The sequence below is a fragment of the Schistocerca piceifrons genome, chromosome 9 (genome assembly GCF_021461385.2).
Source record: "Schistocerca piceifrons isolate TAMUIC-IGC-003096 chromosome 9, iqSchPice1.1, whole genome shotgun sequence".
NCBI classification, from domain to species: domain Eukaryota; kingdom Metazoa; phylum Arthropoda; class Insecta; order Orthoptera; family Acrididae; genus Schistocerca; species Schistocerca piceifrons.
The window spans coordinates 200,585,656-200,611,436 of NC_060146.1; the positions used below are offsets into that span (position 1 = coordinate 200,585,656).

At 42.1% G+C, this 25,781-nt stretch overlaps 1 protein-coding gene across 1 annotated transcript in view; it reads right to left on the reverse strand.

The window, feature by feature from the left end:
* The window catches only part of LOC124716855 (ras-related protein Rab-32-like), a 355,100-nt gene that overhangs the window by 43,071 nt on the left and 286,248 nt on the right, over positions 1-25,781 (reverse strand). Inside the window, exon 3 of the mRNA XM_047243407.1 lies at positions 902-998. Within this exon, the coding sequence (XP_047099363.1) occupies positions 902-998 (97 nt within the window). The remainder of the gene's footprint in view (positions 1-901; positions 999-25,781) is intronic.

Sequence of the window (25,781 nt, forward strand, 5' to 3'; positions counted from 1 at the left end):
ACATCAGAATTGAAGATAAAGTAGATGGAAGGAAATTTGATACCATGGAAGCAAACTAACATATGGCAGACATTGCAAGGAGGACAACAAAAGCACAGTAGCACAGGCAAAGAGAGCATTCTTCGCCAAGGGAAGTCTACTAGTATCAAGCCTTGGCTATAGTCTGCAGAAGAAATTTCTGAGAATGTACTTTTGGAGCACAATGCTATATCGTTGTGAATCGTGGCCTGTGGGAAAACTGAAAAATAAGATAAACAAACCATATGAGATGTTTGTGGTGCACAAGAGCGTTGAAAAATTGGACGGGCAGATAATGTAAGGAATGAGGTGGTTCTCCACAGAATTGGTGAAGACAGAAGTATGTAGAAACATTGAAAAAACGGATAACAGGATATGTGTTGAGACATTAGGGATTAACTTTCCATTGTATTAAAGGGAGCAGTAGGGTGTAAAATCAGTAGGGAGAACCAGAGATTGGAACATTGTGTACAAGTGCTACTGTGAGACAGAGGTTGGCAGATGAGAGGAAGTTGCAATGGGTCATATCATGCCCTTCCAAAGACTGATGAGAAAAATAAAGAAATAAAATTGAATTTACCCGTGTCTCTATTGTTCTGAATTTTAACTAAAATATTTTCCTTTCAAATATCTTAATTTTGGGCACCCATCCCACTAGCCTATGGGATTAGCACAATATGACTATCTTTGCTGAAGGGTCCCATTGTAAACTGAATCACAGCAATAAATGGAGATATTTTCATTGTATTTGTGACACTCAACCACCTCTGACAACCACATTTCCCAACCCACCCATTCCCCACTCGGCATATTATACAGTAAGCAGTGCTATGGGCAAGTAGAACAAATAAAGAAGCTTCTGAGAAAAGAGAGAGATACTGACCACAACTGGAGGTTGACTTTGGTGTTCTGGTCATACTGCAGTGTCTTCAGGGCGAAGTCTGCTCCGATGGTAATCTTGTAGTTGGATGAGAATTTGCCTGTGAAGAAAAAAAAATGGTTCAAATGGCTCTGAGCACTATGGGACTTAACATCTGTGGTCATCAGTCCCCTAGAACTTAGAGCTACTTAAACCTAACTAACCTAAGGACACCACACACATCCATGCCCGAGGCAGGATTCGAACCTGCGACCGTAGTAGTCGTGCGGTTCCGGACTGAGCGCCTGAACCGCTAGACCACCGCGGCCGGCCTGTGAAGAAACAGAAATATCACCCTAATTACAAATTTTACTTTCATACTATGTTTTTGGCAACTGTTAGAAGTACTAAAGCAGACAGTTGTTTTAACACCTTATCAAAGTGGTGCACTCATGAGAAATTGTTTGAACTCTGGTGTGATTAAAGTTTCAACTCTAGCATCTGGTCAGAAAGAGGAGAGGTGGTACCATACAGTTTCTATTCACCATCCCTAAACTGTAACCCAAAGTGCTGTACAGTGTTCCATGGAGTGAAACTACAGAAGAAGTCAGTCCAGCAGATGGGTGTTTTTTAAGTTTGGTGGTTCAATAGGTGCTCTTTGCAAGGAGTAGACTGTGTGTTGAGTATCTATAAATACAATAAATTCCCAGTTGTAGATTAAAAAATTGTGGAAGTGTTAATGTGTGTGTGTGTGTGTGTGTGTGTGTGTGTGTGTGTGTGTGTGTGTGTGTGTTCTTACTAGCATAAGTTAGTCTAGGGACCGATGACCTCAGCAGTTTGGTCCCTTAGGAATTCACACACATTTGAACACAATACTCTATGGGGAAAATTTCTGACAATGATGGAGAGAAATTTACAAAAATTAACAGTGTTGGAAAATGAATTAATGAGGCACAGTTCGTGAATATCAGTGCTACAAAGGAAGACTAGCAAAGACATAAAAAGAATAAAGGGAGTAAAACAGGATATGCTTCAAACGTGAAGGGACAAAGAATGAAACAGTATAGGATTATATTAGATATACTTTTTGTTCCACTGATCAATAGTACTGTGGCTTTTCTGAATATAGTGACTGACCACGCACAGAAAACTCCAACTTATTACGATCAGGCACTTCTATTAAGGTTTGTGTAATTACACAAAACACAAGGGAAACAATACAGAAATTCACAACATGGACATCACAACCAAAGTCCATGAGAACAATCCAAAGCACAACGAGTCCCCAAAGACCATTTATTGTGCACTTTGCAGGTGGCAGTTACTGGCAGACAATGGCCGTCACAGTGCTGTCCACAAGTGCTGGGGAGATGACAGATGCCGTGTGTATGAATGCATGTAAGCTTTTCTGTACCTGAAGGACAACTTTACTGATCTATCCTAATTGATACTGAAGAATACGCAGCATATATTTACAAAAAGGAGATCTGTTCATGTTCCTTCCACAGATCATATCCAAAATGGCCTTCATGGATATGGACTAGGTCAAACAAATATTATCATTTAATTCTACTAAGTAATTTGTCAATTTAGTAGAAAATCCTTAAGGCTTCTCTTCATTTGTAGCTAAGAGTCTTTGACAAAGTCATTATGACCCAGTGGTGGGGTGTGAGCACCTTGGAAACAGCAACCTTGTTGGCTGTTTGTGTGTTTCTGTCATGTGTGCCTAGGGAAAGTGGCTGAAGGATGGTGGAACCATGAGTATAGATGTTCACAGCCTGCTGTAGAATGTGAAGGTCAGACGCTTGCCAATTCTGTAGAGCAGAATAAGCAAAGATCTGACAACAGAGTACAATGCTAATGCAGGCTTGAGTATTTCAGAGTGCACAGTTTAGCAAATACTGTTAAAAATGGAGCTACACAGCAGATGACCTCTACGTGTTTCCACGTTAATGATGACATTATCAGTTAACGATTGCTGTGAGTAGGGTTTATTGAAATTGGGCTGTGGTTCAACAGAAACATGTCACCCAGTTGGATGAACCCTGTTTTTTTTTTTTTTTTTTCCCTCTCCACCAAGTCAACGCTTTGCATCCAGATATGCCGTCATCCAGGTAAGCGGCTGCTTGGAACATACATTGCACCACAGACACAGGCCATTTGTAGCAGCTTTATGCTATTGGGGACATTCTCCTGTTCTTCCATGGGAACATTATTATTATCTCCTTCACTTTCTCAGACATTAAGTCTGGTTAAAAATGGAATGACGCGGACCTTGATCAAGCGTCACTTCCTTTTAACTGTACGGTATGTGTTATATTGCATTTAGGAACTTTCGGGTAATTGAACATGTATCAATAATTACGAATTTCTGTAGTTGTATATATATGTTTGGATGTAGCTGTATTGCATTGATGTACTGGTGTATATTGTGTGGTATGACTCCTGTAGTTGATAGTATAATTGGTATGATGTCAACTTTATCCTGATGCCACATGTCTTTGACTTCCTCAGCCAGTTGGGTGTATTTTTCAATTTTTTCTCCTGTTTTCTTTTGTATATTTGTTGTATTGGGTATGGATATTTCAATTAGTTGTGTTAATTTCTTCTTTTTATTGGTGAGTATGATGTCAGGTTTGTTATGTGGCGTTGTTTTATCTGTTATAATGGTTCTGTTCCAGTATAATTTGTATTCATCATTCTCCAGTACATTTTGTGGTGTATACTTGTATGTAGGAACGTGTTGTTTTAAAAGTTTATGTTGTAAGGCAAGCTGTTGATGTATTATTTTTGCGACATTGTCATGTCTTCTGGGGTATTCTGTATTTGCTAGTATTGTACATCCGCTTGTGATGTGATCTACTGTTTCTATTTGTTGTTTACAAAGTCTGCATTTATCTGTTGTGGTATTGGGATCTTTAATAATATGCTTGCTGTAATACCTGGTGTTTATTGTTTGATCCTGTATTGCAATCATGAATCCTTCTGTCTCACTGTATATATTGCCTTTTCTTAGCCATGTGTTGGATGCGTCTTGATCGATGTGTGGCTGTGTCAGATGATACGGGTGCTTGCCATGAAGTGTTTTCTTTTTCCAATTTACTTTCTTCGTATCTGTTGATGTTATGTGATCTAAAGGGTTGTAGAAGTGGTTATGAAATTGCAGTGGTGTAGCCGATGTATTTATATGAGTGATTGCCTTGTGTATTTTGCTAGTTTCTGCTCGTTCTAGAAAGAATTTTCTTAAATTGTCTACCTGTCCATAATGTAGGTTTTTTATGCCGATAAATCCCCTTCCTCCTTCCTTTCTGCTTAATGTGAATCTTTCTGTTGCTGAATGTATGTGATGTATTCTATATTTGTGGCATTGTGATCGTGTAAGTGTATTGAGTGCTTCTAGGTCTGTGTTACTCCATTTCACTACTCCAAATGAGTAGGTCAATATTGGTATGGCATAAGTATTTATAGCTTTTGTCTTGTTTCTTGCTGTCAATTCTGTTTTCAGTATTTTTGTTAGTCTTTGTTTATATTTTTCTTTTAGTTCTTCTTTAATATTTGTATTATCTATTCCTATTTTTTGTCTGTATCCTAGATATTTATAAGCATTCGTTTTTTCCATCGCTTCTATGCCGTCGCTGTGGTTATCCAACATGTAATCTTCTTGTTTAGTGTGTTTTCCCTTGACTATGCTATTTTTCTTACATTTGTCTGTTCCAAAAGCCATACTTATATCATTTCTGAATCCTTCTGTTATCTTTAGTAATTGGTTGAGTTGTTGATTTGTTGCTGCCAGTAGTTTTAGATCATCCATGTATAGCAAATGTGTGATTTTGTGCGGGTATGTTCCAGTAATATTGTATACATAATTTGTGTTATTTAGCATGTTGGATAGTGGGTTCAGAGCAAGGCAGAACCAGAAAGGACTTAACGAGTCTCCTTGGTATATTCCACGCTTAATCTGTATTGGCTGTGATGTGATATTATTTGAATTTGTTTGGATATTAAGTGTGGTTTTCCAATTTTTCATTACTATGTTTAGGAACTGTATCAATTTAGGATCTACTTTGTATATTTCCAATATTTGTAGTAACCATGAGTGGGGTAAACTATCAAAAGCTTTTTGGTAATCAATGTATGCGTAGTGTAGCGACCTTTGTTTAGTTTTAGCTTGATATGTCACCTCTGCATCTATTATCAGTTGCTCTTTACATCCTCGTGCTCCTTTGCAACAGCCTTTTTGTTCTTCATTTATAGTTTTGTTCTGTGTTGTATGTGTCATTAATTTCTGTTTAATGACTGAAGTTAATATTTTGTATATTGTTGGTAGGCATGTTATGGGGCGATATTTAGCTAGGTTCGCTGTGTCTGCTTGATCTTTAGGTTTCAGATATGTTATTCCGTGTGTAAGTGTATCAGGGAATGTGTATGGGTCTGCAATGTAACTGTTAAATAATTTAGTTAGATGTGAATGTGTTGAGGTGAACTTCTTTAACCAGAAATTTGCTATTTTATCATTTCCAGGGGCTTTCCAATTGTGAGTAGAATTAATTGCTTGGGTGACTTCATGTTGCAAAATTATCACTTCAGGCATTTGTGGTATCATCTTGTATGTGTCTGTTTCTGCTTGTATCCATCGTGCATGCCTGTTATGTTGTACCGGGTTTGACCATATGTTGCTCCAGAAGTGTTCCATGTCTGTTATGTTTGGTGGATTGTTTATTTTAATGTGTGTGTTATCTATTGTCTGGTAAAATTTCTTTTGGTTTGTGTTGAATGTTTGGTTTTGTTTCCTTCTATTTTCACTTTTTTTTTTATCTTCTGAGTCGTTTGGCTAATGCTTGTAATTTCTGCTTCTTTTCGTCTAATTGCTCTGTCGCTTCTTGTTGTGAGATTTTACCTAACCTTTTTCGTTTTTTTTCCCGAGATTTCATTTCCTATAAATTGTGTTAGCTGTCCGATGTCTTTTCTCAGTTTTTCTATTTTGATCTGTAGCCTGTGTTGCCATGCTGGTTTTGTGGGTTTCTTCTGTGTGTTGGTTGGTTCTGATCTCTGCCTAGTGTGTATATTTAGTGTAGTGAGTGCTCCTATATAAACCAGTAGTTGTAACTCTTCCATAGTTGTGTTTTCATTTATTTTGTTGTGTATGATTGTGTTGATAGTTTTTATTGTTGTTTCGACTTGTGGGTTATTTGGTGGTCTATGCAAGAATGGTCTAATGTCTGTATTTGTGTCTTTGTATTCTATATATGTTAGCTGAAATTTTTCTTCTATATCTAACATCTGTGTCACTTCGTGTTCTATTTGTGCTTGTTCTGGTGGCTGTCTTAAGATTTCGTTTTCCTCTGAGTGTTTAATTGGTGCGTGTTGTTCTTTGTTTGTTTGCTCTGGGATGTTTGAGTCCATTACTGTATTTTCTTCTTCTTCTGATTGCACATTATTTTGTTCCAGTATTTGTTGTACTTGTTGTTTGATGTTTTCTAATTCTGACTGGGGTATCCTGTTATTTTTTATTATTACACGGATCTGATCAGCTTGTCGTTGTTCTGTTAAAAATTTTAATTCTGGGTATCTGGTATCTGTGATCTGTATCCAGTTGTGTCTGTTCCTAGGTTTGTTGCTTGGTAATAACAGAACATGAGGTGTCGATTAACTTCATCTGACCATCTCATCCTCTGTCTTTGTTTTCCTTCTAGGGTGGTTGCAGGAAGCATATCCTGCAAAACACCTCTATTTGGATTTAAATCATTTTCCAGTTGGCTAGCAGTGTCGTTACCATTGTGGGCGGGCGTAGGGTTCAAGCGTCGTCCCCGACCATGACGGCGCTTGTCCGAGGCTTCTTTAGTTCTGTCCTGAGCCAACTAATCACACTAAAAGGGGGGTTAGCCCTATTAGTGGTTTGTTCTTTTTGTCGCCTTTTATGACTGGCAGAACATACCGGAGGCCTAGTCTTTTCCCAGGCCTCCACGGGGATGGAAAGTGATGCGGACCTTGATCAAGCGTAACTTCCTTTTAACTGTACAGTAAATGTTACGTTGCATTTAGGAACTTCAGGTAATTCAACATGTATCAATAATTACAGATTTCTGTAGTTGTACATATACGTTTGGGTGTAGCTGTATTGTGTTGATGTACTGGTGGATATTGTGTGGTATGACTCCTGTAGTTGATAGTATAATTGGTATAATGTCAACTTTATCCTGATGCCACATGTCGTTGACTTCCTCAATTTTTTCTCCTGTTTTCTTCTGTATATTTGTTGTATCGAGTTGGATATTTCGATTAGTTGTGTTAATTTCTTCTTTTTATTTGTGAGTATGATGTCAGGTTTGTTATGTGGTGTTGTTTTATCTGTTATAATGGTTCTGTTCCAGTATAATTTGTATTCATCATTCTCCAGTACATTTTGTGGTGCATACTTGTGTGTGGGAACATGTTGTTTTATGGCAAGTTGTTGATGTATTATTTTTGATACATTGTCATATTTTCTGGGGTATTCTGCATTTGCTAGTATTGTACATCCGATTGTGATGTGATCTACTGTTTCTATTTGTTGTTTGCAAAGTCTGCATTTATCTGTTGTGGTATTGGGATCTTTAATAATATGCTTGCTGTAATATCTGGTGTTTATTGTTTGATCCTGTATTGCAATCATGAATCCTTCTGTCTCACTGTATATATTGCCTTTCCTTAGCCATGTGTTGGATGCGTCTTGATCGATGTGTGGCTGTGTTAGGTGATACGGGTGCTTGCCATGTAGTGTTTTATTTTTCCAATTTACTTTCTTCATATCTGTTTATGTTATGTGATCTAAAGGGTTGTAGAAGTGGTTATGAAATTGCAATGCTGTAGCCGATGTATTTATACGAGTGATTGCTTTGTGTATTTTGCTAGTTTCTGCTCATTCTAGAAAGAATTTTCTTAAATTGTATACCTGTCCATAATGTAGGTTTTTTTATGTCGGTAAATCCCCTTCCTTCTTCCTTTCTGCTTAATTTGAATCTCTCTGTTGCTGAATGTATGTGATGTATTCTATATTTGTGGCATTGTGATCGTGTAAGTGTATTGAGTGCTTCTAGGTCTGTGTTACTCCATTTCACTACTCCAAATGAATAGGTCAATGTTGGTATAGCGTAAGTATTTATAGCTTTTGTCTTGTTTCTTGCTGTCAATTCTGTTTTCAGTATTTTTGTTAGTCTTTGTCTATATTTTTCTTTTAGTTCTTCTTTAATATTTGTATTATCTATTCCTATTTTTTGTCTGTATCCTAGATATTTATAGGCATCTGTTTTTTCCATTGCTTCTATGCAGTCGATGTGGTTTTCCAATAAGTTATCTTCTTGTTTAGTGTGTTTTCCCTTGACTATGCTATTTTTCTTACAGTTGTCTGTTATTATTATTATTATTAGCAGTAATAGTAAACGAACGCACCATGACAGCTGTGGACCATGTGAATATTACTGCAGACCACCTGCATTCCTTCATGCCTTATGTCTTGCCCAAAGTGATAAATCTTGCAGCAGGGTTACGCTCCATGCCACAAGGCCAGATCCTTGTCATGGAGGTTGGAGGAGCATGACAGTGAACTCACATAGATGTCTTGGCAATGGAATTCGCCTGATCTGAAGCCGACAAAAAACATCTGTAATGCTGTGCCGCATACCTGCTGAAACCCACAAAAGACTTGTCTAATGCATGCCATGCCATCCATTCCTAAGGTGGACCAACACGCCATTAAGGAGGCAGCCACGTTTTGGCTGCTCAGCATATATTTTGTAATCAAAAGTGCAGCTTACAATAGATGGTGCTTTGATTCAATAATATTTGTGATTTTAAGCTCTATTACATTCACATATTGACTCTGCACATCCCCTGCTCTCATTTTATTCTCATATTCTCTATGCAAGGTGCTCAATAGATCCTCAAGAATTGATGCTGTCGTCATTGGATACAGATTCTCTAAATTTACCCTACAAAGAATGGGCGAAATCAACATCATTTTTTTTTTAAAACACTCTTCCCTTGGAATTTCTTTTGAAGTTTGTTCTTATGAACTGTTTTTACAAGGGTAAGTCAATAAACATCCGCCACTTTTTTTTATAACTTACTACAAGAAGAGCACAAATTTTTATTGATAGTTTTCAACATAGTCGCCCTGCTTTTCAGTGCACTTTGGTCCAACATTGCACGAGCTTTCTAGTACCTCCAAAAAATGGTTTTGGGTTTCACAGTAAGCCATGTACGCACTGCTTCCTTCAGCTGTTGATCGGAACTGAATTGATGGCCTCTTAAAATGTCTCCTATGATGATACATTTAGAAAACGTTTCACCTTCATTAGCATGACAGCCCAGTAGTCGCTGACAGATGTTCATTTTGTTTGTTTGTTTGTTTGTTTCTTTAGTTTTTAGGGCGCAAAAACAACTAAGGTCATATGCGCCCCTGTCAAAACCGTAGCAAACTAAGATGAAGGAGTTAAAAGCGACTACACATTAAGCCCTGTCAACGAAGGGAAAGGCAGCTAAAACAAGACTTGGAGAAAGGTCCATAAATATGCCATAGAGACAACAGAGGTCTTGAAATAAAGATTAAATGTCCTTCACCATATTGCTGCGACAGATAAAAAATAAAACGTGGTTGACAGCTCGCGTGTCCTTCGCTAAAATGGACGATAAAGCAGACCACAAATAGAAATTAGAAAGTAAGCGGTTTGAAAAATGGGCATTCCATCAGGAAATGGCGAACTGTCAATGACTGAGGACAATGGGCACAAAGTGGAGGGGGGATCAGTACTAAATGAATGATGATGGCTAAAAAGGCAGTGCCCAATACCCGACCTAACTAAAATGATCTCCTTGTGGTGAGATGGCCAAGAGGTGGTCAACCAAGCCACTGGGAAAGGTTTAATTCCTTGTTGAAAGGAGCCAGTGGTGATGCCAAAGTGACACCACCTGCTGACGACAACACAGACTTCACTAGAGGGAATGGAAAAACTAGCAGGCCAAGGTACAAGGGCCGCAGCCTCGGTAGCAGCTTCAGTGGCCTCGTTTCCCTTCAGACCGAGGTGACCGGCGACCCACACAAACATCTGAGTGCCTCCATCAGGAGTAAGAGAAAGCATTCCTGGACCCGCTGCACTAAGGGATGGTCAGTGTACAGCACACAGAGGCTCTGAAATGCACTGAGAGTTGGAGCAAATGACACAATCGAAAAGACTGTCACCTGGTACAAAGCGAAGAGCTCCGCTGTAAATACTGAGCACTGCTCCGGAAGCCAATACCATAAATCGTCAGTGCCAATGATGAAGGCACACCCAACCGTGGTCAGTCCCACAGCCATTAGTGTACACAAAGGTACTATCGCGAAGGTCGAGAAACTTAATGGCGATAGAGCAAGTCTGAAGTAGTGTTCTTAGGAAGCGAATGAAGTTCAAAGTGAACACAGGCCACCGTATGAAGCCAAGGCGGTGAACGGCTCACATCCATTGGGAAAGTGACAGGTAGCATGAAGTTAAGCTGCTGGAGAAATAGCTGAAATCAAAGTCCAGGAAGTAACAGAGAAGAGGGATGTGTCCCGTACTGGTGGTCAAAGGAGTCATCGAAGAAGGTGGTACAGAATGTGTGGCCAGGCATAGCAGACAAACAGCAATCATATCTGCTAAGGAGAACATCACAGCAGTATGACAGCCGTTGTTTGGCAGCTTCTGCATACAGAATCTCAACTGGGCTAATGTAAAAGGTACCAGTGGCCAAACGGGTGCCATGATGGTGGACTGCATTGATACTGCGTAAGATGGACAGATGCATAAACGAAACACTCATAGTCTAGTTTCGAACGGACAAGAGATCAGCACCAACGGAGGAGGGTGATCTGATCTGATCCGCTCCCCAGGAACTACCACTGAGGACACGTAGGACATTGAGGGACTGGGTACAGCAGGTGGCCACGTAAGGTATGTGAGGACCAAGAAAGTTTCCTATCGCACATGAGCCCCAGGAATTTTTTAGTTTCAGTGAACAGAAGAGCAACATGCCCAAGATGTAAAGATGGTGGAAGAAACCCAATCCACCACTAGAAATTCGTAGAGATGGTTTTGTCAGGAGATATAATCTAAGGGCACTATGGATAACTAATGCACCATGTTAGGTGTCCATTCCCGTATGGCCCGCACTTCTGTAAAATTTGGAAAGTGGCAGGTCAAACCATAAAATGGGACCTGAACTTATAGGGCCGAAAAGTGAGAGACTCCTGTTACTCGCCTCTTACAACAGGCAGGGATGCCTTGGGCCTATTCTAATCCCTGGACCCACAGGGGGGAAGAAGAGTATTGCCCAAGCCTCCCTCACTTGTTTCCAGGGGAAGAAGGCACGGTGTTGGTGGGTGGAGCTCCAAATCTCCGCAAAATAGCGGTCCAAGATGTTGGAGATAGCAGTATGGTCCACTATGACATCACTGGATACTGTCAGGCTGGAAATTGGGGAATGGACCTCGGTCCCAGAGAGCATCGGAGGTTGGCCCACACGACGGAATGGCAAGTGGAACTATTAAAAGAACTAGTAAATAAAGTCCAGCTAGCTTTTTTGCTATCCCAAAGAATGCGACGACACCGCGCACGTAACTGTTTATAATGAATGCAGTTTGCCATTGTAGAATGACGGTTAAAAACGCGGAGAGCACATCACTGCACGCGAATCTCATTGTGCCACGCCTCAGTCAACCAAGAGACCAGGACATGGCGCAGTAAAGATAAAGTGTGAGGAATAGAACATTCTGCGGTCGTAAGGATAATGTTTGTAATCAGAACTGGGGAAATGATGTTCATCGAGGGTCACGAAGGAGGAGCAAAGCCTCCAGTCAGCTTCAGAAAGCTGCCATTTGGGTGTGCACATGGGTGGGGTAGGAGTCAGCAAACGGACAGCACATAGGAAAGGGTCACTCGAGTATGTATCAGAGAGAACTGACCACTCGAGATGATGGGCAGTGCAAGAGGAGAGGTCCAAATGGGAATAGGAACGTGGGTGCTCCCCTATTAAGACAAAGGAGGTTAAATTGATCTAGGACGCTGCAGTCATGGACTGTGCGGCTGGTCCTGGCAGAGGTTCGAGTCCTCCCTCGGGCATGGGTGTGTGTGTGTTTGTCATTAGAATAATTTACGTTACGTAGTGTGTAAGCTTAGGGACTGATGACCTTAGCAGTTCAGTCCCATAAGATTTCACACACATTTGAACATTTTTGGTTAAATTGATTAAGGTCAGCCAAGAGGGCATCTGATTGGTTCTCAAAGAGGCCCAAAGTGGGTGGTGTGCATTAAAGTCACTGAGCAGCAGAAAAGGGCTGAGGGATTTGCCCAATAAGCTGGAGGATGTCTGTCCTGGTGACATCAAATGATGGAGGGACGTAAATGGTACACACAGAAAAGGTGAATGTTCAAATGTGTGTGAATTCCTAATGGACCAAAGTGCTGAGGTCATCGGTCCCTAGACTTGTGCACTATTTGAACAATCTTTAACTTACGCTAAGGACAATATACACATGCCCAAGGGAGGACTCGAACCTGTGGTGGGAGGGGAAGAGGTGAAGTGAGGAAAGAAAATGTGGACTGCAACAGCTTGCAGCGGGGTGGTCAGGGAGATGGTTGGACTATGAATGTCATCCTGGATAAGCAGCATAACTGCCTCACGAGATGCTATGCCATCCCGGGGGTGAGGTCAAAGCAGACCGAAAAGAAATGCAAGCGGTCAGAGCAGTCGTAAGGACGCAATTTTGTTTCCTGGAGGTAGAGAACAAGTGGACGCTGCGATTCCAAGAGCAGCCTTAATTCCTCCCTGTTGGATCTAAGGCCGCAATCGCCCCTTTGGAGGAGAGTCATGACAAGGATAGTGGAGGAGGGAAAAAATGAAGTGGTGTCACCTTGCCGCCTGCCGAGTACCAGTCTTCGAAAACTCTTTGGTACAGGGCACAGAGGCTGGAGGATCCTGCCCCGTGAGATTTACAGAGGCGCGGCATTCTCCCTCTGTTGACCTGCAGAGTCCGGGGCAGAAAAGTGGTTGGTGGTGCGCACCGGAAACATGGAGGTTGGCCGGGTGAGGGTATCACGTGGCAACACTGCTGAAGAGAATCTTCGAGTCAGTGAGGGAGAAGACCGTTTGCCTCTGTTTGATTTCTTGGAGCCTTTGTGGGTGACAGATGACGATTCAGATGTTTGTTGGCTGAAAGGACATAAAAAGTCTGCGGGAGTATTCCTTCTGTCCTTTCTGTCTTGGCTTTTATGTAGCAGGTAACTTTGCACCATGAAGCAAAATTTTGGTTGCTTGTTGCGCAGCTGGAAGAATGGGAGACAGAGGTGATACCGTGACATTGAGCGATTTTACAACTACATTGCTGAATCTGAGGTCGCATGTCCGTGTGGCCACATCCTTCATGCGGCGGGATGTAGCAAGAACAGCATTGTACGTGCCGGATGGTAAAATGCAGTGTTTCCAACTAGTCAACTACTTGCGAGCGACCGGGTAAGGCACTTTTTCCTTCACCCAGATCTCCTGGACGACTCCCTCATCAAGATATACAGGACAATCTCGGGAAGAGGCTGCACGGTCGCCATTGCAATTGATACACCAGGGAGGAGGAGGCAAACAATCGCCCTCGTGAGCATCCCTTCTACAGGTTACACACTTGGCCGGGGGTCAAAGGACAGACGATTGTGGTTGTAACGACGACACTAGTAGCAGCACATCGGAATTGGAATGTATGGTCAGACTGTGATAATTTCACACCCTGCTTCGATCTTTGATGGAAGCACTACTCTGCTAAACGTGAGAAATAGAGTGTGTGTAGGCGCTAAGGACGCAGATACCGTTTCACATCACCGTATGAACTGCAATGATGCTCTGATCAGAGAGGTGCGTTTGGATTTCTGCCTTGGTCAGACCATCAAACAGCCTAGTGTAAATAACACGACGTGAAGAATTCTGTTCAATGGGCCACGATACAAACAGGATAGCCATGGAGGAGTGAAGCTGCAAGCAGTTGTTATGCTTGAGAATCAGAAGTAGTCACCAAAAGCGAAGTGCCACTGCGTAAACGAGAGCAGAATTCCACAGGGCCGGCAATTACATCAACGCCTTCCTGAATAATAAACGGATTTACCATAGCAAAGAACTGACTGTCTTGAGTACGTGAAATCATGAGGAACTGTGGTGCAGCTGGAGGGTCTTTCAATCGTTAGCTTCATCCCGTTTACATTTAGTAGACATAAACTATGAAGACTTTATCTGTTTAGCAAGAGTAATAGAAGGCAGATTTCAGACTACCTAACAGATGAAAACGAAAATTTCTGTTCCGACACTGACAATGTTGAGTGTTTATGGAAAAAGTTCAAGGCAATCGTAAAATGCGTTTTAGACAGGTACGTGCCAAGTAAAACTGTGAGGGACGGGAAAAACCCACCGTGGTTCAACAACAAAGTTAGGAAACTACTACGAATGCAAAGAGAGCTTCACTCCAAGTTTAAACGCAGCCAAAACCTCTCAGACAAACGGAAGCTAAACGATGTCAAAGTTAGGGGAAGGAGGGCTATGCATCAAGCGTTCAGTGAATTCGAAAGTAAAATTCTATGTACTGACTTGACAGAAAATCCTAGGAAGTTCTGGTCTTACGTTAAATCAGTAAGTGGCTCGAAACAGCATATCCAGACACTCCGGGATGATGATGGCATTGAAACAGAGGATGACACGCGTAAAGCTGAAATACTAAACACCTTTTTCCAAAGCTGTTTCACAGAGGAAGACCGCACTGCAGTTCCTTCTCTAAATCCTCGCACAAACGAAAAAATGGCTGACATCGAAATAAGTGTCCAAGGAATAGAAAAGCAACTGGAATCACTCAACAGAGGAAAGTCCACTGGACCTGACGGGATACCAATTCGATTCTACAGAGTGTACGCGAATGAACTTGCCCCCCTTCTAACAACCGTGTACTGCAAGTCTCTAGAGGAACGGAAGGTTCCAAATGATTGGAAAAGATCACAGGTAGTCCCAGTCTTCAAGAAGGGTCGTCGAGCAGATGCGCAAAACTATAGACCTATACCTCTGACGTCGATCTATTGTAGAATTTTAGATCATGTTTTTTGCTCGCGTATCATGTCGTTTCTGGAAACCCAGAATCTACTCTGTAGGAATCAACATGGATTCCGGAAACAGCGATCGTGTGAGACCCAACTCGCTTTATTTTTTCATGAGACCCAGAAAATATTAGATACAGGCTCCCAGGTAGATGCTATTTTCCTTGACTTCCGGAAGGCGTTCGATACAGTTCCGCACTGTCGCCTGATAAAGTAAGAGCCTACGGAATATCAGACCAGCTGTATGGCTGGATTGAAGAGTTTTTAGCAAACAGAACACAGCATGTTGTTATCAATGGAGAGACGTCTACAGACGTTAAAATAACCTCTGGCGTGCCACAGGGGAGTGTTATGGGACCATTGCTTTTCACAATATATATAAATGACCTAGCAGTTAGTGTCGGAACTTCCATGCGGCTTTTCGCGGATGATGCTGTAGTATACAGAGAAGGGACAGCATTAGAAAATTGTAGCGAAATGCAGGAAGATCTACAGCGGATAGGCACTTGGTGCAGGGAGTGGCAGCTGACCCTTAACATAGGCAAATGTAATGTATTGCGAATACATAGAAAGAAGGGTCCTTTATTGTATGATTATAAGATAGCGGAACAAACACTGGTAGCAGTTACTTCTGTAAAACATCTGGGAGTATGCGTGCGGAACGATTTGAAGTGGAATGATCATATAAAATTAATTGTTGGTAAGGCGGGTACCAGGTTGAGATTCATTGGGAGAGTCCTTAGAAAATGTAGTCCATCAACAAAGGAGGTGGGTTACAAAACACTCGTTCGACCTATACTTGAGTATTGCTCATCAGTGTGGGATCCGTACCAGATCGTGTTGACGGAGGAGATAGAGAAGATCCAAAGAAGAGCGGCGCGTTTCGTCACAGGGTTATTTGGTAAGCGTGATAGCGTTACGGAGATGTTTAGCAAACTCGAGTGGCAGACTGTGCAAGAGAGGCCCTCTGCGTCGCGGTGTAGCTTGCTGTCCATGTTTCGAGAGGGTGTGTTTCTGGATGAGGTATCGAATATATTGCTTCCCCCTACTTATAACTCCCGAGGAGATAACGAATGTAAAATTAGAGAGATTGGAGCGCGCACGGAGGCTTTCCGGGAGTCGTTCTTCCCGCAAACCATACGCGACTGGAAGAGGAAAGGGAGGTAATGACAGTGGAACGTAAAGTGCCCTCCGCCACACACCGTTGAGTGGCTTGCGGAGTGTAGATGTAGATGACGACTGGCTCACTGCGAGATAACTACCATGATTGCCAGCATCTCCAATGACGCGCTCCTTCCAGCTGGGGCTCTTCCCTTCAGATGTGGTGCAGCCATCTTAGGAGCTTTTTCACACCTGAGATCACACCTCCCGAACACCTGACAGTGGCATCAATAGGCAATTTTGGAAGGTAACAGCGCAGGCAGTTACCCCTGCCTGACCTGGCCTGTACCAGGGGTACATGCGAACCATATCTGTCGACCTGGGGCTCGGAATTATTCGTCACCCAGTCACCTATTGCACGTCGGACGTGAGGGCCGGCCTTCAGGAGTGCACAGGGAGGAAGAAGAAAAAGAGGAACCACAAACGCTGGAGCAGAGGAAGGATCAGAGAAGGGAAACGAAGAAAAATAAAAGGATGAAGAAACAGTAGAGAGATTGTTCTGATGTCAGGCTACTGAAAATGCAGAACACGTTCCCAAATATATCCTAGACATGTTCCCCAAGGGAGGAGGAAAAGAATAGCAAGAGTATAGACTTGTAGCACGGGAGGGAAAAGATTCTGCGAAGGCTGGGTCCCTGTGGTAGCCAAGCACGAACCGCCAAAGAGCGGTGAGCCCCTGGAAAGATTTTAATTTCATGCTCTTCCTCGAGTTGTTTTGTAATCCATCCCCCAACGTTTTTGTGAAAGTTGAGCCTATTACGCACGATTTTGTATGAAGAACCATTAATAATCTACGTAGGCCTATGGTTTGCCAAATCAACAGTCACTCGTCCATTTTTCAGAACCAAGGCACAGACTTGTTCACTATTGGCTTCATATATGATCATAGCTGGACGCTACGCTCTTTCCTCGTACTCCATGCCGTTTGACCACTTCTGAACTGTTCATCCCGTTGGCAAACACTTCACCAATACCACTTCGTCTTGAGCTGGAAGTCTTCTGTGAATTGCCGCTCCTGGTACACCTTGAGACCACAAATGACGAGTGAGGGAACGTTCTTCTATGGTACAAACACAGATTGTCGCGGCCATCTTTATGTCTCAACAGCGCAAAGCGGACTGATGAGATAATGATACAACCTACCACAGACGAAGAAAATAGTGCTATCTAGCGACTCGTGTGCACAAAAACCGTATAGCGAACCTGGAGACAATCACAGCAAAATTGCAGACCCTTATTGACTTTTCCCTCGTGTACTAGCAGCGCTTTTGTGCATTCTTGCTCTGCCGCCTTGTCTACTTGATAAGCACTACAACGTTGGGCAACATTGTTGGGCAACACTCTTAGTAATGGTTGAACTACTGTTTCATGTGCAGTCTCCATTACGGCTGGAACACACCTCCCCAGAACAAATCTTCCAGTCGCTTCCTCTACTACTGATTTCGCATGTCCATTCCGAATCCCTCTCTCTTTTGCCAACCTCTTCATCTCAGAGTAGCATTTGCACTCGATTTATTGGATGTATTTCTATCTCTCCTCCCCAACCGTTTTTACCTTCCAAAGCCCCCTGAAATAACATGGAAGTTATTCCCTGACGTATTAACCGATGCCTTATCATCCTGTCCTTCTTGTCAGTGTTTTGCTTGTGTCCCTTTCTTCGCCAGTTCTGCGGGAAACTTCATGATTACTTAACAATTGGCCGGCTGGGGTGACCGAGCGGTTCTAGGCGCTACAGTCTGGAACCGCGCGACAACTACGGTCGTAGGTTCGAATCCTCCCTCGGGCATGGATGTGTGTGATGTCCTTAGGTTAGTTAGGTTTAAGTAGTTTTAAGTTCTAGGGGCCTGATGACCTCAGAAGTTAAGTCGCATAGTGCTCAGAGCCATTTGAATCATTTGAACTTATCAATTGACCTAATTTTCGACGTCCTACCACAGCTCTACATCTCAAACTCTTCGGCTGTATTCTTTACCATCATACAAGACTTATTTTATTATTTTATATTATTATTTTATTTTATGGCGAATTCCGTTGATCCTGATAGCAATGGAGTTGCAAGGATATGGATCGAGTCAGTATTTTTATAATGGTAACAATACAGCAGCACACAATATGGTTAATACATGACAAAACTCATTGTAACAACATGGGACACTAGAAGAAATAGAAATATTACATACATCAGAATTAACACTTACACGTACACATTCAGATTAACAATATCAAAGTATTTGAGCAACAATCTAACATTACAGAAACAAATAGTTTCATTTAGGCTTACACTGCATGGCTAACTCGTTCGTATAATAAAAACTTGCTGCTATGTGCTAAAAAATTCACTAATTGGATAGAATGACTTTGTATTAGGTATTCCTTCAGTTTGCTCTTGAACTTGATTCTCAGAATTTTCTTCCTCAGACTAAGGCATATGTGTGATACTAACGAACTTCTTTTGGTCTTTGCCTGTGATGGTCTGCTTTTTATATCCTGCTCGCTTCGTCCGTCATGTATTATTTTGCTTCCAATGTAGCAGAATTATTTACCCTCATCTACTTGCTGTCCCCCAACCTCTTTGCTAACTTTATCGCTAGCCTCACTTCTGCAACTCTTCATTACTTCAGCCTTTATCCGTTTACTCTGAATCCATATTCTGTACTCATTACACTGAAGCGCAAAATCCATGGGATAGCGATATGCGGATATGAAAATGGCGGCAGTCTCGCGTACACAAGATATAAAAGGGCAACAGATTGGCAAAGCCGTCATTTGTACTCAGGTAATTCATGTGAAAAGGTGTCTGATGTGATTATGGCCGCACAACACGACTTAACAGACACTGAATGCGGAATGGTAGTTGGAGCTAGACACATGAGACATTCTATTTTGGAAATCGTTAGGGAATTCTCCATTCCGAGATCCACCTGTCAAGAGTTAGCCAAGGACAACACCTTTCAGGCCCTCACCATGGATAATGCAGTGGCCGATAGCCTTCATTTAACGACCAAGAGCAGTGGGGTTTGCGTAGAGTTGTCAGTGCTGACAAGCAGTTCAAATGGCTCTGAGCACTACGGGACTCAACATCTGAGGTTATCAGTCCCCTAGAACTTAGAACTACTTAAACCTAACTAACCTAAGGACATCACACACATCCATGCCCGAGGCAGGATTCGAACCTGCGACCGTAGCGGTCGCGCGATTCCAGACTGATGCGCCTAGAACCGCTCGGCCACCATCGGTCGGCTGACAAGCAGTGCTGGGTGAAGTTGTCCGATAGAAAATGATACAAATAAAGTCTTTGGAAAAGTTATTAATTGGTTTTCTGCGAATGGGCTTGTTCTGAACTTTGAAAAAACACAGTACATCCAATTTTCTGCTGCAAAAAGTATAATTCCTTCAATAAACATAACACATCAAAAGAAGTCAGTAGCCAGGGTAGAGCATACTAAGTTTTTGGGTGTACATATAGATGAGAATCTTAATTGGAAAATTCATATTTTAGGTCTCCTAAAGCGACTAGGTTCAGCAACTTTTGCAATCAGAATAATTGCCTATTTTGAGGATGTAGAAATTAGTAAGCTAACATACTTTGCATACTTCCACTCTGATGTCATTCTGGGGCAACTCAACACTTTGGTAAAAGGTATTCACTGTTCAAAAGAATGATGTGTGGGGTTCATAGTCGCACATCTTGTAATCATCTGTTTAAAAGGCTAGGAATTCTTACAACTGCTTCACAGTACATTTACTCAGTAATCAAATTTTTTCTCAACAACATGGACCAGTTTAAAATCAACAGCGACACTCATGGTTACAATACCAGAAAAAGAAGACCTTCACTATCCTTTACTTAACCTATCTTTGGCACAGAAAGGGGTAAAATATGCTCCTATAAGACTTTTTGATGAAGTACCAGATGAAATAAAATGTCTGACAGATAGCAGTAATAGTTTCAAAAACAAATTTAAATCATACCTCCTTGACAACTCCTTCTATACCACAGATGAATTCTTGAATATGAGTAAATAAATCTGTAGATATAATATATGCATTTTGTACTATTTAAGGGAATGGGATATATAATAGAAATATTTAGGTATAACACTATAACGTAAAAAAAATCTTGTTTCCTGTGCACATTTCTTATGCATTTCACACGCTCCACATCATAACGGTTTTTCTGTGCTACTGATCAATGGAACACGTAACTAACTAACTAATCGCAGAAATCAATGTGCGGTGAAATTTGGTGTTAATGGGCTATGCCAGCACACGACGAACGTGAATACCTTCGCTAACGAGCACAGGTCATCCCCGTTTTCGAGAAGGGACGTCGAACAGATGTGCAGAACTATAGACCTATATCTCTAACGTCTATCAGTTGTAGAATTTTGGTACACGCATTATGTTAGAGTATAATGACTTCTCTGGAGGTTAGAAATCTACTCTGTAGGAATCAGCATGAGTTTCGAAAAAGACGATCGTGTGAAACCCAGCTCGCGCTATTCGTCCACGAGATTCAGAGGGCCATAGACACGGGTTCCCAGGTAGATGCCGTGTTTCTTGACTTCCGCGAGGCGTTCGATACAGTTCCCCACAGTCGTTTAATGAACAAAGTAAGAGCATATGGACTATGAGACCAATTGTGTGATTGGATTGAAGAGTTCCTAGATAATAAAACGCAGCATGTCATTCTCAATGGAGAGAAGTCTTCTGAAGTAAGAGTGATTTCAGGTGTGCCGCAGGGGAGTGTCGTAGGACCGCTGCTATTCACAATATACATAAATGACCTTGTGGATGACATCGGAAGTTCACTGAGGCTTTTTGCGGATGATGCTGTGGTATATCGATAGGTTGTAACAATGGAAAATTGTACTGAAATGCAGGAGGATCTGCAGCGAATTGACGCATGGTGCAGGGAATGGCAATTGAATCTCAATGTAGACAAGTGCAATGTGCTGCGAATACATAGAAAGAAAGCTCCCTTATCATTTAGCTACAATATAGCAGGTTAGCAACTGGAAGCAGTTAATTCCATAAATTATCTGGGAGTACGCATTAGGAGTGATTTAAAATGGAATGATCATATAAAGTTGATCGTCGGTAAAGCAGATGCCAAACTGAGATTCATTGGAAAGAATCCTAAGGAAATGCAGTCCGAAAACAAAGGAAGTAGGTTACAGTACACTTGTTCGCCCACTGCTCGAATACTACTCAGCAGTGTGGGATCCGTACCAAATAGGGTTGATAGAAGAGAGAGAGAAGATCCAACGGAGAGCAGCGCGCTTCGTTACAGGATCACTTAGTAATCGCGAAAGCGTTAAAGAGATGATGGATAAACTCCAGTGGAAGACTCTGCAAGAGAGACACTCAGTAGCTCGGTACGGGCTTTTGTTGAAGTTTCGAGAACTTACCTTCACCGAAGAGTCAAGCAGTATATTGCTCCCTCCTACGTATGTCTCGTGAAGAGACCATGAGGATAAAATCAGAGAGATTAGAGCCCACACAGAAGCATACCGACAATCCTTCTTTCCACGAACAATACGAGACTGGAATAGAAGGGAGAACCGATAAAGGTACTCAAGGTACCCTTCGTCACACATCGTCAGGTGGATTGCGTAGTATGGATGCAGATGTAGATCATAACCCGCAGCGCCTCTCCTGGGCTCATGACCAAACCAGTTGGACCATAGACTTGAAAACTGTGATCTGGTCAGACGAGTCCCGATTTTCGCTGTTAAAGGCTGGTGGTAGGGTTCATGTCTGGTGCAGACCCCACTAAGCCAATGGATCCAAGTTGTGAACAAGACACTGTGCAAGCTGGCGGTGGCTCCAAAATGGTGTGGGCTGTGTTTACATTCAATGGAATGAGTGCTCTGCTCCAACTGAACCGATCATTGACTGGAAATGGTTACGACGGCTATTCGGAGACCATTTGCAGCCAAGCACGTTGGAACGTTTATGGATGACAATGCGCCATGTCACTGGGCCACAATTGTTCATTATGGTTTGAAGAACATTCCGGACAGTTCAAGTGAATGATTTGGCCACCCAGTTCGCCCAACATGAATACCATCGAACGTTTATGGGACATAATCTATCACAAAGCGAAAAAAGTGGTCCAACCAAAACATTCATATTTCTTTACGTACTATACGAATATATAATGAAAAATTGGGGTCCCTATTTTAAAAAAAACCGCAGTTCATATCCGTTTGACCTATGGCAGCGCCATCTAGCGGGTCAACCATAGCGCCATCTGGTTTGCCCCTTCAAGCTAGACGAGTTTCGTTTGACGCTTATTTCGTGAGATATTTAGCCCAGTCACGATCAATGGACCATCCTGTATATACCCTAACTGTTTATTTTTCGTGAAGGCACGGAACTTTTCTGGAAGTGGTTATGTGATTGAAATTCTCTCTCTCTCTCTCTCTCTCTCTCTCTCTCTCTCTCTCTCTCTCCCTCCTCCTTTCTTCTCCTTCTTCTTCTTCTTCTTCTTAGCTTGCAGAAAGTTAATCTAACTATTTCATTGAAGTAATTAAAAGTCATTGTAGCTTGCCGCTCTGGAAAATAAATCTGAAATGGTCAAGCTGAATTACTGGACGCACCTGGTTTGAAGGTCAACCGCTTTACTGATGATTTATGTTAAATTAGTTACGTAAAAAGCGGTGTTGCACGGCACTAACTCGAAAAATTTAAACAGGTACTGGGTCTCGAACCCCGATTATTCCGCACCGAATGTAGCAACGCTAACCGTTCTTTTATTGCAATTATTGACTTAAATTAAATTCTGTCCGTCTTGTGTTTAAGGATAACCAAATAATTCGAATATTTAAGTTAAAAAATTGTGTATGATGACAGAGATTTTCAGGAATGATGGAGCAGGGTAAATGGATTAATTTGAGAAAAAGGACCCTGGTCCAAAACGACCGTGTCGTAGGTTACTAACGAAATTCGTTCTGATACCTCCGGCAGTGGAACACATGAACTGGTACTGTCAGTTGTAGCTGAGATTGTTCGGTAGACAACTTTCAGAGGTGGCAGTATGGACCAAAAACAAGAAAAAATGCCCAGTAAATACCGGCTCTAAAATGCCTGCCTTAAGAGCTATGGCACTTGTCCAGTAGAAGAGAATCAAGTGCCCCTGATCCTTAAGGTACGCATTTTAGAGCCCATGTTTGTCGGACATCGTCTTTTTTGGTCCATATTACCACCTCTGAAAGTTGCCTGCCACGTTATCTTAGCAGCAACCGTGCAAGTACATACGCAGAGGTACTGGAACAATTTTCGCTTATAACTATCCATTCGGTCGTTTCCGCACCCGGGTCTCTAACCTGAAACTGAGACAGTTATACTTCTCCATCATACCTGGAAGTTTGTAACAGCATTACGGAATCAGCCAGTATGTGTCGAGGCAGCGTAACTCTCGCCACGCATATCATCCGGACTATATCTATCGTATATTTGAAAATAAGAGCAGTTAGCTACTTCCAAAAAACTTTAAACATAATTCGAATCCTTCTCGGAATATTTCCTCGCCATAAAATAAAGGGAAAAATTATCATTTACTTCATTTTCGCGTGTTTGTGCAGTATTGCTTTAGCGTTAGGCATGGCGTTTTATTTATTACTTCTTTGTCACTAACGTTTAATAAGCCATGGCTGCAAAATACTAACACGGATTCTTTACAGACGAATGGAAAAAATGGTATAAGCCGACCTCGGGGAAGATCAGTTTGGATTCCGGAGAAATGTTGGAACACGTGACCCTACGACTTATCTAAGAAAATAGATTAAGGAAAGGCAAACCTACGTTTCTAGCATTTGTAGACATAGAGAAAGCTTTTGATAATGTTGACTGGAATACTCTCTTTCAAACTCTGAAGGTGGCAGGGGTAAAATACAAGGAGCGAAAGGCTATTTACAATTTGTACAGAAACCAGATTAGCAGTTATAAGAGTCGAGGGGCATGAAAGGGAAGCAGTGGTTGGGAAGCGAGTAAGACAGGGTTGTAGCCTCTCCCCGATGTTATTCAATCTGTATATTGAGCAAGCAATAAAGGAAACAAAAGAAAAGTTCGGAGTAGGTATTAAAATCCAGGGAGAAGAAATAAAAACTTTGAGGTTCGCCGATGATATTGTAATTCTTGCAGAGACAGCAAAGGACCTGGAAGAGCAGCTGAACGGAATGGACCGTGTCTTGAAAGGAGGATATAAGATGAACATCAACAAAAGCAAAACGAGAATAATGGAATGTAGTCGAATTAAATCGGGTGATGCTGCAGGAATTAGATTAGGAAATGAAACACAAAATAACTGATGTTTGTCGAAGTAGAGAGGATATAAAATGTAGACTGGCAATGGCAAGGAAAGCGTTTCTGAAGAAGAGAAATTTGTTAACATCGACTATAGATTTAAGTGTCAGGAAGTCGTTTCTGAAAGTATATGTATGGAAGTGAAACATGGACGATAAATAGTTTAGACAAGGAAGATTAGAAGCTTTCGGAATGTGGTGCTACAGAAGAATGCTGAAGATTAGATGGGTAGATCACGTAACTAATGAGGAGGTATTGAATAGAATTGGAGAGAAGAGGAATTTGTGGCACAACTTGACTAGAAGAAGGGCATATTCTGAGGCATCAAAGGATCACCAATTTAGTATTGGAGGGCAGCGTGGAAGGTAAAAATCGTAGAGGGAGACCAAGAGATGAATACACTAAACAGATTCAGAAGGATGTAGGTTGCAGTAGGTACTGAGAGATGAAGACGCTTGCACAGGATAGAGTAGCATGGAGAGCTGCATCAAACCAGTCTCTGGCCTTAAGACCACAACAACGAACAACAATCACTAACGTTATTTGCAACACATTTTGCATACTGTATCCCTGTATACGACTGAAACGCACCTGCAAAACTGTATCATCGTGCGACACACAGTGTAGGAAATACGACGTCAAATATTTATATGCATTTCAGACATTCCTTAAAGAATTGGTGTGCGGGCTTACTGGTATTCAGACATCCTACAACAGACTGACGTTAGAGATGATGGTCTCTAATCAAGTGCAACAATTTTTTTAGCCTTGTTACAGAAGTGGCCGTATGGCAGCTGGGTGGCAACGCGACAGCGGTGCACAGAGAATAGGTTGCGTGTGACGGCAGGATGTAACAATCTTTCGCGCTTCGCCGCTGCTCTATTGGAAGGAATGCGGAACCCGCGCACCTTGCGATCGATGAGGAACGCAAACACAACAGAGCTGGCCTGGAGGTCACGACCTCTCCAGACCTGGCTGTGTCCCGTGCGACTGCTACAACGCAGGCTCTTTAGGCCGTGTCACACGGGAGCCAGGCAGCTGAAGCGACGCCCTTTACATTCGACCTTAGGCTCGCTTTCACACGAGGCGCGCAGAGTTTCGTTTTCGGCTCTATGGAGCCGCCTCTGACTTGCTGGCGCGGATCCAAGGCAGAAGAGAGGGGGAGAGCCATGACTCTCCCCACGTCCCCCAACTCAAAACATCATTTTAACTAAAATCGTTTACATTTGCCCCTATTATTGTAATGTAGGAACACGCGGGGCAATATTGATCCTTCGTCTTCTCTTAGAAGACAGAGTAAGGAAAGTTTACAGCAATTG